The sequence below is a fragment of the Larus michahellis genome, chromosome 8 (assembly GCF_964199755.1).
Source record: "Larus michahellis chromosome 8, bLarMic1.1, whole genome shotgun sequence".
Classification (NCBI taxonomy): Eukaryota; Metazoa; Chordata; class Aves; order Charadriiformes; family Laridae; genus Larus; species Larus michahellis.
Genome location: NC_133903.1, coordinates 12,107,490 through 12,123,331, shown reverse-complemented (window position 1 = coordinate 12,123,331; position 15,842 = coordinate 12,107,490). Strand labels below are relative to the sequence as shown.

At 35.7% G+C, this 15,842-nt stretch overlaps 1 protein-coding gene across 6 annotated transcripts in view; it reads left to right on the top strand.

Moving 5' to 3' along the window:
- The window catches only part of PARN (poly(A)-specific ribonuclease), a 60,238-nt gene that overhangs the window by 7,832 nt on the left and 36,564 nt on the right, over positions 1-15,842 (top strand). For 5 of the 6 annotated variants that reach the window (XM_074598198.1, XM_074598196.1, XM_074598199.1 and 2 more), the window contains 10 exons: positions 479-521; positions 1,165-1,245; positions 3,188-3,244; positions 4,308-4,385; positions 5,571-5,614; positions 6,098-6,140; positions 7,633-7,708; positions 9,917-10,027; positions 10,110-10,179; positions 14,305-14,360. In XM_074598198.1, the coding sequence (XP_074454299.1) occupies positions 479-521; positions 1,165-1,245; positions 3,188-3,244; positions 4,308-4,385; positions 5,571-5,614; positions 6,098-6,140; positions 7,633-7,708; positions 9,917-10,027; positions 10,110-10,179; positions 14,305-14,360 (659 nt within the window). The remainder of the gene's footprint in view (positions 1-478; positions 522-1,164; positions 1,246-3,187; positions 3,245-4,307; positions 4,386-5,570; positions 5,615-6,097; positions 6,141-7,632; positions 7,709-9,916; positions 10,028-10,109; positions 10,180-14,304; positions 14,361-15,842) is intronic. The other variant, XM_074598197.1, reaches the window with a different exon arrangement.

Sequence of the window (15,842 nt, the reverse complement as noted above, 5' to 3'; positions counted from 1 at the left end):
ATTAATATTTCCTATCAGAGCTTACTGTTAGCAGGAAATTCTGTAAGTGACATATTAAAGGCATGCAGTCACCAAAGAAGCTGTCTTGTGGCTGCAAGTGAGAGAGCGCTTTCTCACCAGTGTTTTGGATTTCTTGAAAGCAGAGATTCTAGATTCTGATGAAATATCTAGATGATGTTTACTTAATAGTACTTAAATAAGAAGCTATAGGTTCCACAGCAATAGGATGGAAAATTGCATAAGAAAGCACATTTTAGTGCTAGTTACTGTTAGGTAGTATAAGGAGGACAATTTAACTAGCCTATTGCTTCAAATTTTCCATTATTTTAAATTAAGAAGGAACTTTTAATAGTTCTTTTGCACTTAAGACTTACTGTAATAATGAAACACAAAATTACTGAATCACTGTTGTGGTTTCAATATGCTAAATGCCAAATTAATAACTACTTCTATTAACCTTTCTTTTGTTTTGATGTAGGTATCCAAAAGGTATCCATGTTGAAACTCTGGAGTCGGATAAGGTACCTATTGCCTGTGACTTTTGTTCTATTTAAAGGAAATTGTATTTCTCAATTTTACCAACTCTCCTAACTTTTAGATCTGACTTGAGTTTTGTTATGCAAAATGTGGAACATTTTAAATGGAATACAATGAACAAGTTTCTAAACATTAAGCCATAAACATGTGACCAACATATCAAATTTAAGCATGTCTTTGCGTGGCTTAATATTATTTTTTTTTTCAAAAGGATTCTAAAGGGTATTTTAAAATAGAGTGGATCTGATGTTCAATATTGGTGAAAAGTAGATCTTGATCTTAGAGGAAAAATAGTGGCCTCACATGCTGTACCCTCATTTCCCAGCACAAATCTCTGCATGGAAAGATACTTGAAATCCAGTATTTACAAGGAACTGCCGATAACCTTTCCTCAGACGTAAAAAGTGGATTTAGTAAAAGTTAGGTTTGGTGGATGAATCTAATACAGCTTTCTACGGTAGGCTTTTGGGATTAGGTGATAAAGTGGTGCTTACAATAGAAACAGTCATGTTGCCAAGTAACTGCTTCTGAGGTATGACTTAATTTTCTTTCCAATGTAAATTTACAGAAACTTGCAGTGGTCTTAAATATGAACTTCTCAGACTCATTCCTCATTTTTTACTTTAGAAGGAGAGATATATTGTTATTAGTAAGGTAAATGAAGAAGAACGAAAAAGAAGAGAACAGCAGAAACAAGCAAAAGAACAGGTAAACAAGTTCCATTTCATTAGTTTCTGTGAAACAGGGAAGGGGAGAATCTATGACTTCAGTCACTTATGCAAAATTGTGTGATAGGGTTTGGTACTATTTTCCTTTTGTTTGACTGTGGCTGTTGTCTGAAATCGATCCTCCAAATTCTACCAGATAACTTAGGCTTTGCAATAGAGCGGGAAGAGTTGCAAGACACTCTGCAAAATTTTAAAGAATGAGTAGTTGTAGAATACTGAACCAATATTCTGGAGAAGTGAATTCCTCCTTATGTGAATCTGCTGTATCAGAGAAGTGTGGTCTAGTAATAGGAAACATCAGTTGATTGCGTTTATTAGTACCATGTAACAATATTAATTGTAAAAAGTCTTGCAGAAGTTCTCGAGCAAGTTTTCACATTATTTGGATTCACAATCTGTCCTTGGATTAGTACTGTGTTACAAAACTCACTTGCTCTTAGTTGTCTGAGCTAAAATGTCTTGTACAATTAATATGTCATCTGACTTTTCTTGATAGAAACATGCTGCGCGTGAGTACTGTAGTAAGAATTTGGCTGGAAGGTCATGTCTGGTATATTCAGACAATCTCAGGTTATGAGACTTGGTATTTTTGCTTACTGAGTCTGCATAAGTTTCAAGAAGTCGTAAGACTTGAATTGTGGGAATTCTTGATCATGTTCTTGTGATTTGTGCTTACATATTTCAAGATGAAGTCCATTTGGGTGGAGCAAATAATACTTGCATGCAGAATGCCTCTTAAGAGGGAAAGAAATATCTAATGGAGACTTCAACTAATGTGACATCTCTTTTTCCAAAAGGCAAGTTAGGGAGAATTTACAACTACAGTAGATTTTTCTGAAGCAGTCTTTATAGGTGTATTACTCTGACTAGTGGCATTCAGAGCTGAATTAAAATAACAGTGGATGTTTTTATTGAATTTCACTTCTGGTTGAACAAAGACAAATAATGCAAGGCAGAACTTAACTTCCCTAGACCTGAAAAAGAAAAATCTGTTACAAAAAAATTCCTTAAGGGAAACTAAAGTATATGCTGTAGTCAGATCCCACCCCCCCAAACCAATCTGAGTCATGTTAAAATGTACAGCTCACGTGGTATACTATTGTAGTTGTATGATATTTCTTATTTTTGTTTATATAAATAGTGAAGAATGTTTCTTCCCCAATTTCAATGTTAGCATAAAAATACAATCTGATTTAATAGAAATAACAATCTGGTCAACCTGTTGCATCTTAGAACAATGTATGTAAAAAATATGGCTGAAGATACGTAGCTTAATTCCAACATCTTCTTGAGCTGTTTGCAGTCTAATAGCTGTTGAGCACTATTGAAGATATTGTATTGACAGTGAGCTGACTACAGCTGTATTGATCTGGTTGGGGTGAAGTTAACTTTCTCAGAGCAGCCCGTATGTTGCTGTGTTTTGCATTTGTGGCTAAACCAGTGTTGATACCATACAAGTGTTTTCGCTACCACTGAACAGCGCTTGCACAGTGTCAAGGGTTATTCTCTCTCTCTCTCTTTCACATTTTGCATTCCTTTGAATTTCTTTTTTCTCTCTCTTTTTTTGTTTTTTGTTTTTTTTTTTTTGTTTCTTTTTTGTTGTCCTCCCTGTCCCCTGGGAAAGAGGAGTGAGCAAAAGGCAGAGTGGATCTTTGGCTTCTGGCCACGGTCAACCCACCACAATAGCTTGTGACTTGTCCTACTTTACAGTGAACTAGAGCTACATATAAAACTAGAATTCTGTCAGCAGCATCCTGCTTTGACCTCATGTATATTCCAAATACTGACATTTCCTCTGTGGTCTGTTCTTGGTTATGTCTGAGAAACAGTTGGAGCCAAACTGGTGTGTCTGCCAGTTGGCAGGTACAGTTTTGACAGTATTTGTATTTATGTTTCACTAATGTCAGAATCTTTGCTTATAGGAAGAATTGAATGATGCAGTAGGATTTTCCAGAGTCGTTCATGCCATCACTAATTCTGTAAGTTAACATGATTTTTAATGTACCTTTTGTTGTAAGAAAAAAAAAATATAATTCAAAGAAGTTCTTTTGCTGTTACATTTTGGAAGATGAGATGAAATACAAGTTAAAGTGGCTTTTCCCTTTTTTTTTTTTTTTTGTTGAAATTCGTGTTCTTTCATGTTTTACAGTGGTTGAGTATGGTAGGTTAAGTAAGCTCTTAAACTAATGGCATGAACAACCTCATTATCTGAGTCAACAATACCAATTTCTTAGGGCTTTTAACAAGATTCTCGTAAGTAACTAAGCTTTGAGGGCTTTTTCTTCTCTGTCATGAAAAGATTGTTGTTTTGGCCCTTTTTTTCTTTTTCCCCCCAGCAGTTAAAGGCTTAATCAGAGAAGGTCATCTGGTTCTCTTCTACTTACATAGTTAAAATAGGCTATAGTTTTACATCTGTCCTCTTCAGCCCATTTATTTTCATGTAGTTGTTACAGCCTGCTGTGCAGAAAAAAGATACCTACGCGTATTGTTTTCTCTAGCAAATGGAGGATGCAGGGAAGCAGAAAAGGTTGTCATGTCAAATTAATCAAAGCTAACATTTAAAAATTTTTTTATACTTTTTCAAGAAGGAACTTGCTTGTACAACATCTGGTGTGAAAGGTTCTGTACTGTGAGAACCAGATCATGCCCCTGATAATGATTGTATATTACAGCCAGAAAGAATATCTTGTCGGTTGTTGTACAAATTGTAAATTAAAAGGTAGTGGACTGAGACATAACTTGACTTCAATCTTAAATAGATTATACTTGGAAACCAAGTTGTAAGTAGCTGTTCTAGTGCATCTTCTCAACGTTTCAAGCATGCTGAAGGCTATGATAAGTGTTTGGGAGTAGAGGAGAAAGAAGTAGCTGCTCTGAGAGAATGGAGGAGTTTGTGGGGCAGGCAGAGAGCAAATGTGGAGGTTTGATTTGTATTTGTTCCCAGATGCCCTCGGCTAGTATCTGGGATAGGTGCTTTTCACATATTGCCATTGTTGTGTCCATGATTGGAAATGTAACTAACATTTAATGTTCTTTTCACAGGGCAAGCTTGTTATTGGGCACAATATGCTACTGGATGTTATGCATACCATACACCAGTTCTGTTGTCCCCTACCTGATGTAAGTAATCCTCTGAGTGTTCAGATGATGAAATAAATGCCCTAATGTGTTTGTCTTTAGTCTAATCTCCATGGAATGGAAGCATATGACAGCCGACTAAGAACAGCAGAAAAGTATTTTGAAAAGAACACTTGTTACTTCTAGGCTACTGCCTTATTTTCTTAAATCTTCATGTAGAAAGCTTAGTTGGATTGAATTCTTCTCCTTTATGTTTTTAAAATGTTCACATTAAACATTCAAATTGAATTGTGGTTTCTGCTCATATCCATTAGTCCTTTAGAAACTGCTTGGATAACGGCAGGTAAATTTAACTGACAGACTTTTTAAGATACTGGTTTGCAGCTTCAGCGTTATTGTGTGGCATTTTTCCCCCTGTAGTTTACAAAGCGCGAATACATGTTTTCATATAATACAGTCCAATTAATAGAATGATAGGAAATCTCGTAGCAGGGTTGATGTTCATCGGGGTGAAGAGGTGGAATGTCTGAATAATTGGAGGGAGCATACTTTCATGTTTCCTAACACAAAAGAGTTCATGACTGCAATAGTCTAGCAATTAATTTAAATTAAGCAATGTATTGGCAGTGAGGACATTAGCTGAAGAAGCCAAAGGTCCCATTGGAAGTGTGGCCCACATGATGGTTATATTACTTGCAATCCTCAAGGGCTTGTGGGTGTTATGGGAAAGACTTGATTATGAGAACGGAGAAAGAAGTTTGGGACCTGTTCGGATGGTGTTAGAGCATAAGCAGTTTCAGTTGTTCCTGTACTTTTGGCACCTGGAAGGTCTAAACCAGTAGGCAGTCAACTGTCCACCTGGAGTGACTGCTTATATTCCATTGACATATTAAATGCTGGGAACGTGTAAGTGGAAGTGTTAACACAGCTGGAATTAGAGGTAGTGTAGGTTATATAATAGGATAGGGTATTGGAGGTGATAGAATATTTCTCTTAAGAATCACAGACAAATCAGAAATAATTAGTCTGTAGTTCTATGTAATTGCAGGTGATATTTATGGTAATGCTCCATTACCATAGGTGGTGAGAAGTCAGTCAGTGTATTTCAGTTTTAGAAGCTGATTGGGTAATTGTAGCTACTGCTATCTATCATCCCTATCTGTCATCCTGAGACTGACAAACAGTTAACTTATTTGGATTTTGTCTTCTGGTTTAATGTTAAATTAGGACCTAAGTGAGTTCAAGGAAGTAACATCATGTGTCTTTCCTCGGTAAGTTCTTAATTCAAACTTTCAACTGTTTTAGTATTGTTTTAGCAAGCTGATATTGTTTGTCCTAGCCCTGTAACCTAGTTGTTACTGGAAATAAAATTGGGAACAAGTTAGATAAATACAGTTTTTAAAGTATTCTGTAGCATCTCTCTCAGAAGAGCAATGCTATTGTTCTACTTCTTGGCAAAAGATGCAGCTTTGCTACCCCTTTGTTTTTGGCCTGATGTTTGATATTTTGAATCTGCACTACGTTTGGAATAAGATTTATTTGCTACTTATTGTTTGCGTTTCTTGTAATTGCTTAGTTGCTGTCCTTTTTCATGCTGAACAAAGCCAAGGAGTTTTGGCTGCTCTAAGATCTGAGAGTAATCTTTCACTAGGGTGAAGCTGGTGTTTCCCAGCTAATCACCTAAACATTTTTGAGGGTTAGGCAAAACGGACATTCTTCCATTTCAACTTATTTAGCTCTTACTCTGTTTCTAGGCTATTGGATACTAAACTGATGGCAAGCACACAACCTTTTAAGGTAAATTAATATAACAGTATAGAATGATTTGAAGATAAAAGTTTGCTTTAAGTGTGTATTGAAAAAAATTAATTTTTTAAGAGAAAAATGTCTAACTGTTTTCTGTGATGCTCCTTTTTTGTAAAAGAATGATTTTTCTTAACCCCTTATTTAAACATACACATTTTTAGAATACAAATGTTTACTTTTGTACAAGTGACTTTTGTGTCTGTTGCAGTTCTAAGCTTTAAGTGTTTGCAGCTTTGAATTCCAAAACGTGTACAGTTTTTGCTACTTAAATTGTGATTTGCAGATTTTTTTTGTCTTGTAAATTAGCACAAAATTGCGTATCCCCTCAGGAGGGGAAAAAAAAAGTGTTTTTCATGAACAAATAAGACTTGGAAGCTGCTTGTATACTCAAAGCTTTAGAATATTGTGAATGTGGACTTAGATTTGTCTAGAAAAAGGTGCTTGAACATCATCACTATGTTCTTTTGTGACTTGCCGTTCAGTGGGTGGTCAGCAGGAGAAACAAATTTCAGGTTTCTCTTAAACCCTCTTGCACCATGAGTTTTATTCTTCCAAGCAAGTGTTGAGATAAGTGATCATACTCTCTTGCTTTCCTGTATGCCTTTGGACAGAATTAATTAAAAAATATGCTGGTGAAGCAGCATGTACTTTCTGCATACCTCTCTGACCTGAGAGCATTGCATAACAGAAAATCTCATTAAAATGTACTTAAATATTTTCAGGTTTGTCTTCCATAAGATTGTAGTAAGAATAGAGGCTTTTGTGTTCTGAAAACTAATAATCCCACAGGAGTTCTATGTTTGGTACGGTTATGTTGATATTTGTAATTTTTAGAGTAGATGCTTGGGTTTTAGGCTATTGTTATCAAATGGTGCTTTGGGATGCCAGTATAATGCATCATTTGAGCTTCTGCTCAAATGCAATCTGTATATCTTTTTGTGACATCTTATATATGCATATATAGATTCAGTAAAGCAACTCAGCTAAGCTGAAATGTAGGAGCAGCTTTCTGATTGTCAGCCTTCTTTCAGTGTCTTTGTATTTCTTTAAATCAGCAGTATTTACACTTACAAAACTATTCAAGAACGTCCGGTCAGCAAGCACACTTCAATACTTACCTTGAATGCCTTCCACCTTTAGGACCAATATTTAGGATATTTTGCCTTGCTGCTTGTGCTGCCTTTTTCCCTGCCATGTGTACCATGCGTGGAACCAGATTCAAATAGGAATAGTACTTTGGCATAATTCATCATCAAGAATTCTGAAAAGTATTAATAAATACTTGTGACTCATAGATATTGTGTTGTAGGTGAGGCAAGTTAACTTTTCAAAACTTGTCTGGTGTATTAGTTTGAAATGAGGCTATATATAAATCCTTGAGAACACAGGGTGGCAGCAGTAAATACACATTTTATCCTATTTGATTTCAGTTTCCAGGGAAAATGTGCTTGGCATTGGCAGTTAATGATATCTTTTCTTGCAGGAGATCATTAATAATACATCCCTTGCAGAACTGGAAAAGCGTTTAAAAGAGGTTCCATTCAGCCCTCCTAAAGTTGGTGAGGATATATTAAAATGGTCTTATTTCTGAAATGTTTTCCTCTTTCAGAGGAAAGAAGGTGTTTTGATTATTTTTGTTCTTGGTCTGAAATGTAAATTCCTCTATTCATACTTAGTGTTTTGATGAAAGGGACTTTAAACATGGGCAACATACATATTTCTATGTATAAATAATAGTTCTATTTAGAACTATTAGTGGAAGTCAGTAGGAATCCTCCCACTTTATTTGAGATAAGAGGAATGGATGTATTCAGTGAACAGCAGTTTCCTCATCTTCTAATGATGGCATTTTATTTTTTAGGTTGATTCTTGATGAGTAACTTGAAATTGTTTTAAAACTGTTTCACTTGGTTATTAATGTTCAGATCAAAGCCAGAGTGCTCTAATAGGCACTTGAACAAACCAAACCAAGAAAACTTGTGCAGTAGTGACTAGACATGTGTGTTCTAGAAATTATTAAAGTTCCTTGAGAGCTTTCTCTGCTTTGAGGTCAACGAAAAGATAGTTAATCAAAGGGCAAGTTTATCTCAAGGTTCTGGAATTTTTCTTAAGCTGCTGATTTAGAAAAGGGAGGGCAATACTGAACAGTGGAGTATGTTGGAAGGGTAAGTCTCAATGCTTAGTCAAACCAAGATGAGTGATACTTTTTTATATTGCTGAATGTGCAGAGCAGATGCACTTAATATGTAGTAACAGGAGAGATAATAAGATGGATAATCTATAATCTCCTTAGACAATGAGCAGGAGCTCATTGGTGCCTAGACCTGAGTAATACCGTGCATAGGGAGTGAACATTAATTGCATGCAGACCTCTTAGAGGTGTATCCTCTGTAGCTTCTTCTCAGGATGTAAGACAATTTGGCAGCTGTCAGGTACTATTTTTGCTGATGCAATATAAAACAATAATTTTACCAATTTTTTTTTCTTGAGCAAAGTATGACCGAAATGGTTAACTGATTCAGAAGTGTTAATGTTTAATCAGAGATTATTAATGTGGTTCAGAACATTCAAAGCAAAGCATATTTAAAAATACTAGAATACTTTTGTTAACTGTTCACTTATGTTTTCTTTTGGATGTATATTAAAAAAATAAGCACTAGGAAATGTCCTTTCCAGCTCAGCCAGTATAGCTTAATGTTGTCTGAATCTCAGACAGCTTTATTTTTTAAATAAATGATATAAGGGCTCATCTGAAAACAAGGCCTGATGTTTTGCTACTCTACCTTTATATATAAAATTTCGATTCAGGTTTCTTTTTACAAAATACAACAAGTATATATGCTTACAAATTTCCATTGTACAAGTTATCCTAGTGGGTTTTTTATCACAGTTTTAAATCCTGGTTATGTTTCATCACTGTTTTATCTTCTTTTGCTATGGTAGAATGCAATAAATTAAATGGAATTACAGAATTAACTTTTCAATCTGGACCTTAATGTAAGGGTCGTGATTCTGGCTTTTTAAACAGTTAACTTTGTTCTTCCAGTCCTATTCTCAGTATAGCTTCTAGAGGAAAATGAGCCAGCTTTCTAGAGGTTGAGAAGCTGGCTACAGAGGTTAAACAACTTTGATGCTGGGAGTGAGAAAAAATTAAATGATAAAGAAAAAAGTGTGATGTGCACTTATTTCTCTGTTACAGAGATTTAGGCACTTTTGGACACTTCTCTCAGAGCAGTGCCTGTTAAGGGTCCCATTTTCAGAGGTGATTCAAGGGATACTTCTCAAGGTCTTCACGTAAACACCAAGCATGATTGTCAATAAAGTTGTCAATAAAGACGTCCTTTAATCACTTAGTTCCATCTTCATCATTTAAATACCTTGAAAAATCTGACCATAGGTCGATCAGATGGTTAGCAAACAGGTTAATAGAGTTTTCAATTAGTCTGAATGTCTGTTCTTTTAAATGAAAGACAGTCAAGAAAAAAAATGCTGTGTGGGGAATCCTGCTGTCATTGTGTTAGAATTAATACTCCATTTTGGCTAAGTAGGTCTGTGAATTAACAGTTTTTTAATAGGAAAGAGTTTCTATTGTAGGAGCTTATTCTTCTTTAAAAATACAAAACAGAACTGCTTTTTTCAGAACTTCTGAAAGTCATATAAACTTACCCAAATAATGTTTACTCTGACAAAATGAGTGTGTGGGTAAACATACAGGGCTGCCTTTAACTTCTGTGATAACATGTTTATAAGTTGTTTTTTCTCCTCAGAAAGTGCAGAAGGGTTTCCAAGTTATGATACAGCTTCTGAACAACTTCATGAAGCAGGATATGATGCCTACATTACTGGACTGTGCTTCATCTCCATGGCTAATTTCCTGGGTATCTATGTAGTGTTTTTCAAACCTCCTTAGGGCTATGTGTAGCTGCTTATTACATACTGAATTTCTTCTTCATTCGTCAGGTTCATTCCTCAGTCCTCCGAAAAACCATGTGTCTGCTAGATCAGAACTCATTGAACCTTTTTTTAACAAGTAAGTAGCTATTAAAAGCCCTGTTAAAGTATGGAAATACAACACTACCCTTAGAGTATTTATCTTGAACCTCAGAATCAATGGCTAACTGCGTTTTTCTTTACACTTGAATTTTGATTGGCTTTCTAGTTCACACCAGTAATGCTGCAGAAGCCAGGATTTGTAAAGTAGATACCTTTTCTTTTGAAGGTAATGGTTTACTTTCTGTTAACCCGTAGAAGACACTTAGAAGAGAATTTGGACTGCTTTAATGGTCTTGTCCATGCCAGTGTTGAGAATATGTTTACAATTTAGAAAATTATTTCTGGAGTAAGCTTTGGGAGTAGTGGAACTGAAGAAAAACTGGTTAGCTGTTTTTTCTTGTAGGGTATTCATGAACTTGTGATAGTTAAAACTGAGTATGCTAAACAGTCTGGAAAAACTAAGCTATCCCTACTGTAATATCAACACAAAGCTATTGTATTAACATTATTAGGTAACCCATTTTTAAGAAGGCATAATAAATACATATGATTAGTAGTTTATGGGATGATGCTATGATCGGTATTTTGCTTTTGAATTGGATCGTCGTGCAAATTACTTGAACAAATTGAAGTAAGACTTAAAAAATCAAGTACTTATGCATGGATTTGATTCTTTTCATATTCAATCTGTACATTTTTACCTTACGAAGCTTCTAAAGCTAGTATAACCTGACACGTAAAGGGAAATTAAAAATCACCCAGTGCTTTAGTCTGTCTGTTTGTTTAAATTCAGGACAAATTCCATCCTTTCAAATCCTATCGTATAGGAGTTAGTAAAAGTAATTATTTTAGCTTCATATGCCCACAGAAATGAGGGAATAATTGTGATCAATGGTTTTCAGCTTTCATTGGTGTCTGGAAACCAAATGACTATAGTGACAGCAGTTAGGAGATTCTCGTGACACTGAGACATGTGAGGCAGTAACTCCATATATTCCAGCAGACGTTATAAATTTTGTGTACGTCCCTTAGATTGAACACAGACCTGCAGTGACTGCTTGATTTGAACATGAAGGTGATGATAGAATTGATCATCATAACTTCATTTTAAGATAGGATTTATCACAGGGTTGTTTTCTGTAACACCAGTGCACACACGTGCCAACTAGTAGATGCCAATTGAGAGGGTTATTTTTTCAATCATTAACCAAAATGCTTTCAGTTCTTTCTAGAGATGCGTATCTGCAACACGTACAAACTGAAACTTCTAAAACTGTAACAATAATAGGTTAAACGTAAGCTTTTTCAAGTTAATTAAGTTGTATACTTCAAATGTGACATTCCTCTAATGGGCATTTTGAGAGGAAACCTCCCACGTCTACTCTGGCTTCAGAGTTAACACTGCCTGACTATAACAAAAGGGAAAGTTACCGTTAAATTGTAAGGAGAACAACAGCGTGATTTTTTTTTTTTTAAGCAAGAACTGAAAATTACTCTTTATAAGAAAAAAAAAAAGGAAGTTTATCCATTCTGTTATTATTCAGAACTTGTAGCTTCTCATTTCAGAAAAGTTATATATTATTTTTAAATCATGGAAACTTGGAAGACTTGTCTTGTCTTACTTTCACGTGATCTTAGAAGCTTTGCCATATTCTAACATCTGCCACCTTACCTCAGTCAGAGCTTGGAGATGATTGTCTCACTTTTTGCTTATAGTGAGCAGGCCAAGGCTCGTGTTTTTAAAGCTTTTTTGTTTTTTCACTATAATACAAAAATAACAAATCAGAATAAGACAATCCCATTTATTTAGTTATTTAAAAAAAAAAAAAGAAAAAAAGATTTAATTACATGTCAGAAGTTGGAGCTGTTGGGTATTTAAACGAACAAGTCTTTTGCTCTGTCCTTGCAGACCAGATTGCTATTTCCAGCACTTGGTCTGTTTAGCACCTAAGTAGCATCCAGGGCATGTGCAATTTACCTAGTTATCTTAAGGTCCCTAGTAAGTATGTTGCTTCTGGGGCTTTTTTGCAGGTATGCTCTGGGCTGCCAGCTAGTTTCCTGCTACAGCTAGTTTTCTCTAGTTTGTGGTCTAGAAGCTTTCCCTAGCTGAGCATCATCTCTTCCTCCTGGGGAGAAAAAAAACTATCTTCCTCCTTCCTCCAGAAGTTCTACCTGATCCTGTGGGCAGCAGTCAGAACAAGGAAACCTTTTCCTTTGTGCTGTAGTCATGTTCTTCAAGCAAAACACAAACTACAACATGCAAACAGTAAGCTAAACAAATGAAAGTTATACTATCTGTCACAAAAGTTTTTCCTGAAAGGAGCTGAACAGAGTAGTTTATCGTAAGGCCATTATTTAGAAGCAGCGTTCTCAGTTTGAACTATTGTCAAGATAGTCTTAGAAACGTTCTTTAAAGCAGACCACTTTATGATTCTTTGGTTTGCTTATAAAGTCTTAATTTCAAGATAGGATTTTGGAAATGTTTTTTGTTTGAATCAACTTGTCACTAATGTGAACAGTGGGAATAATCTTAAAACTGAAAAATCAAGCTTTGATTTTTACAAACCCAGCCTTCAAAGGACAGTAATACTTTTTTCAGTAGTTATTTTGACTTCTTTCATTATGTCAGCAAAGTTATGGAACTTCCTGGCTTGCCATTCAAGAATGGTGGCCAGCATATAAGTTAATGTTCATATAGGTTAATGATGAACATAGGTAAAATCTTTAGTTTCAACTTCTCGTAGGAGTGGAACTGATTAAAAACAGACTTTGCCTTAGGGTTGTTTGGCTCTTTTAGGCATAATGCAGTAAGTTATATGATAAACAACTCAATAAGCCAAGAATTCCAGAGGTGCATTTCTGTAATCTTTATGCTTCGTTGTATATACAACATCTTTGAAAAAATCATGTGAACAATGTGCTGTGAGTAATCCCTGATGAACACTTAGGAGTTGAGGTGATAGGACTTTTTATATCGTAATGTCTAAATTCTTACGTGTATAATTTGAATGCTGTATTGTGTTATATGCTTTGGAGTTGATTTGAAATTTTTTGACTTGTTTTGTTTAGAGCAACAACTCTTCTTCCATACCTCTCTTCCCCCACCTGCAAGCCCCTCCCAAACTTTTAATGACAATTTCATTTTGGATCTCCTTGGATCGTTTGAATGTTGTTTTTTTTCTTTTGATGTAGCTGTATACAGGGGGTGAAAGAGGTGTAGAGAAATTAAACCATTATGTTTTATTGAGCTGAATAGCATGATGGGCTGTAGAAATATAAATTATCTTAGAATTATTTTTGTTCATACAAAGGGATATCAGAAACCAAAATGTGACGTATGTGCACAGAGCTTGGTTTTGTGCTATGTTTGTGGAAAATGTCCCGCCAGGGAGCTAGGTTCTCTGGCATGTATTGCAAATCAGTTAATTTCTCCCTTGGCTTTTCTGTATTAATTTAATTTTTTTTGCAGAATTATTGCAAAAGAACATCAATGTACTCTTTTGCACTTTGACCGGTAACTTCAGTCACAATGTAGGAGTAAACAATTGCTGTCCTTGTGCTTTCAGCCACATGCGGCTGTACTGGTTACTGAGCTGGATTGGTAAACTGATCTGGGTTTAAAAAGATGCCTTTTCTTTTTTCAGCTGCATCAGTTTCTCTCCACAGTTCATCACGCAGCTGTGAAAACTTTCATCCTAACTCAGTGCAGAGGAAGAATGTTGACTACTTGAGACTACTTATGCATTGCTGTGAAGTGGTGTGATCACAGCCTTGCTCTCCTTATTTTACTTGACTTGCCACAGAAACAGTTGTCTTCCAACTGGCTGTCTCAAAACACCTCAAAGTTCCTAGGACATTGTTGTATATTGAGGAATAGACGTCTGACCACGTGATCTGTCTGTAGCCTCTAAACAATTTGATCTTTTTTTGTTGAATAAGTAAAATTACTAGCATGATGCCAAGTAACTTTTTGAATCTGGATTGTCAGACAATGGATTGGACTTAATTAGAGGGTCTGTTTGTTTTAATATAGCCTAAAATATGATTGGGATGGTTAATTCTGCTTCTTCAGAAGCAACATCTAAAAAACTATAAAAAGGAAAGCTTATTAAAAGGTCTTTCGGCAGAAATTTGCTAATGGTGCTTTTCCATTTTGCTTCAGGCTATTTCTTATGAGAGTAATGGACATACCGTATCTCAATTTGGAAGGACCAGACTGTAAGTAGCTTATTTCATTGTAAATTTACTGCCATTCTGACAAATTTTCTGGAGGAGGAAGTGTAAAGATCAATTACTGTATATCGAAAGCATGGGGCATCAGCTGTGTTTAGGTTATTAGCCACTTAACAATCAAATGATCTAAAAGTTCCCCCCCCCCTTTTTTTTTTTTTTGAATGGAAATAGTAAAACTGTAAGTTTTTGATCTTTGATCACAGAATCTGCCTTGTAAAGGGGATTGACTGGAAGAAACTGTTGTAACGAAATGTAACAGAGTTTGAAGTTAACGGCTCTGCGGTTATTTTGGGTCTCTATTCTTACATACCATGTAAACATTCTTACACACGTGTAAAGTGAGGTCTTGACGCTCTCCACCTGTCGCTTCACCCTGGCAGTAAATACAGGATACAAACTAGTGAATAGCAAATTGTTCTGAAAATCTTCTGTCCACTTTCCTTCATAGTTTGCGTGTGGCAGTACCTTCACTTAACTTCAATCAAAACATCAGAATTCTTTTGCCATGTGAGATTATGATTACATAAATGGAAAAATATTACTTGAAATATTTTTACATTTCAAGTTATTTCAGGTTACAGACCTGGGGCTGTCATAAGTTGCTAATACATTTAAATGAAAACAAATTTTACTAACATAAAGGTCCTTACTGTTATGGGATGTTACACTATGAGGGAGAAAACTTCAGATGAGTGTTACTGCTGATGCCTTAACTTAGAAAAATATGAAGCCCTGGAGTTCAGTCTAGTCCTTGACTAGATGAAAGCTTAATTTCATACTGTGAAGTCATATACATGAATGTCTTAAAATTGATACCCATCTGGAAGCTGTATTGATGTGAAGACGTTTTCCACTCCATGCATTGTAAAGCTCAGACTGGAGGATGACCCTTTATTAGATGCTAGTTTAATAGTAACAAATGCAGTTCTAGAAAGATGGAAGTACCTACTGGAGAGGAAAACATATGCTGTAAGGGCATACATTTAATTTTTAAATACATTTAGGTGATCAGGTCACTGAGCTCTGGCTCTGCAGCTCTGTTGGAATGGTTTATCTAATTATGTTGCATACTTCTTTCCCCAACCATTTGATATTGAGTGGAAGAATGTATAAATACTTCAGGTCATTGAGAGAATGCCAAAGCTACTAAGCTGTAAAGATGCTACTTCCACTTGCTAGCCAACTTACAGGATTGTTTTGATACTTTGCCAAGAAGAGTTGCCAAAAAAGTGTCTGCCTCTCTTATCTGAAAGCCACTCCAGTAGAACAGACTGATGCAGATGCAGATGTTACAGCAGAATCTGAATCAGGGAGACTTTCTAAGCTTCAAAATGGAAAGTACATCTAGGCTGGCATGTTTGGCTGGCTGCTTCAGAAACTTTCATTTCTATTCTGAGATTTAACCGCTGTTGTAGGTTGATGAAGCCATCAGGTTGGTTGTTGTCTATAAGGACATTTTTGCAGAGA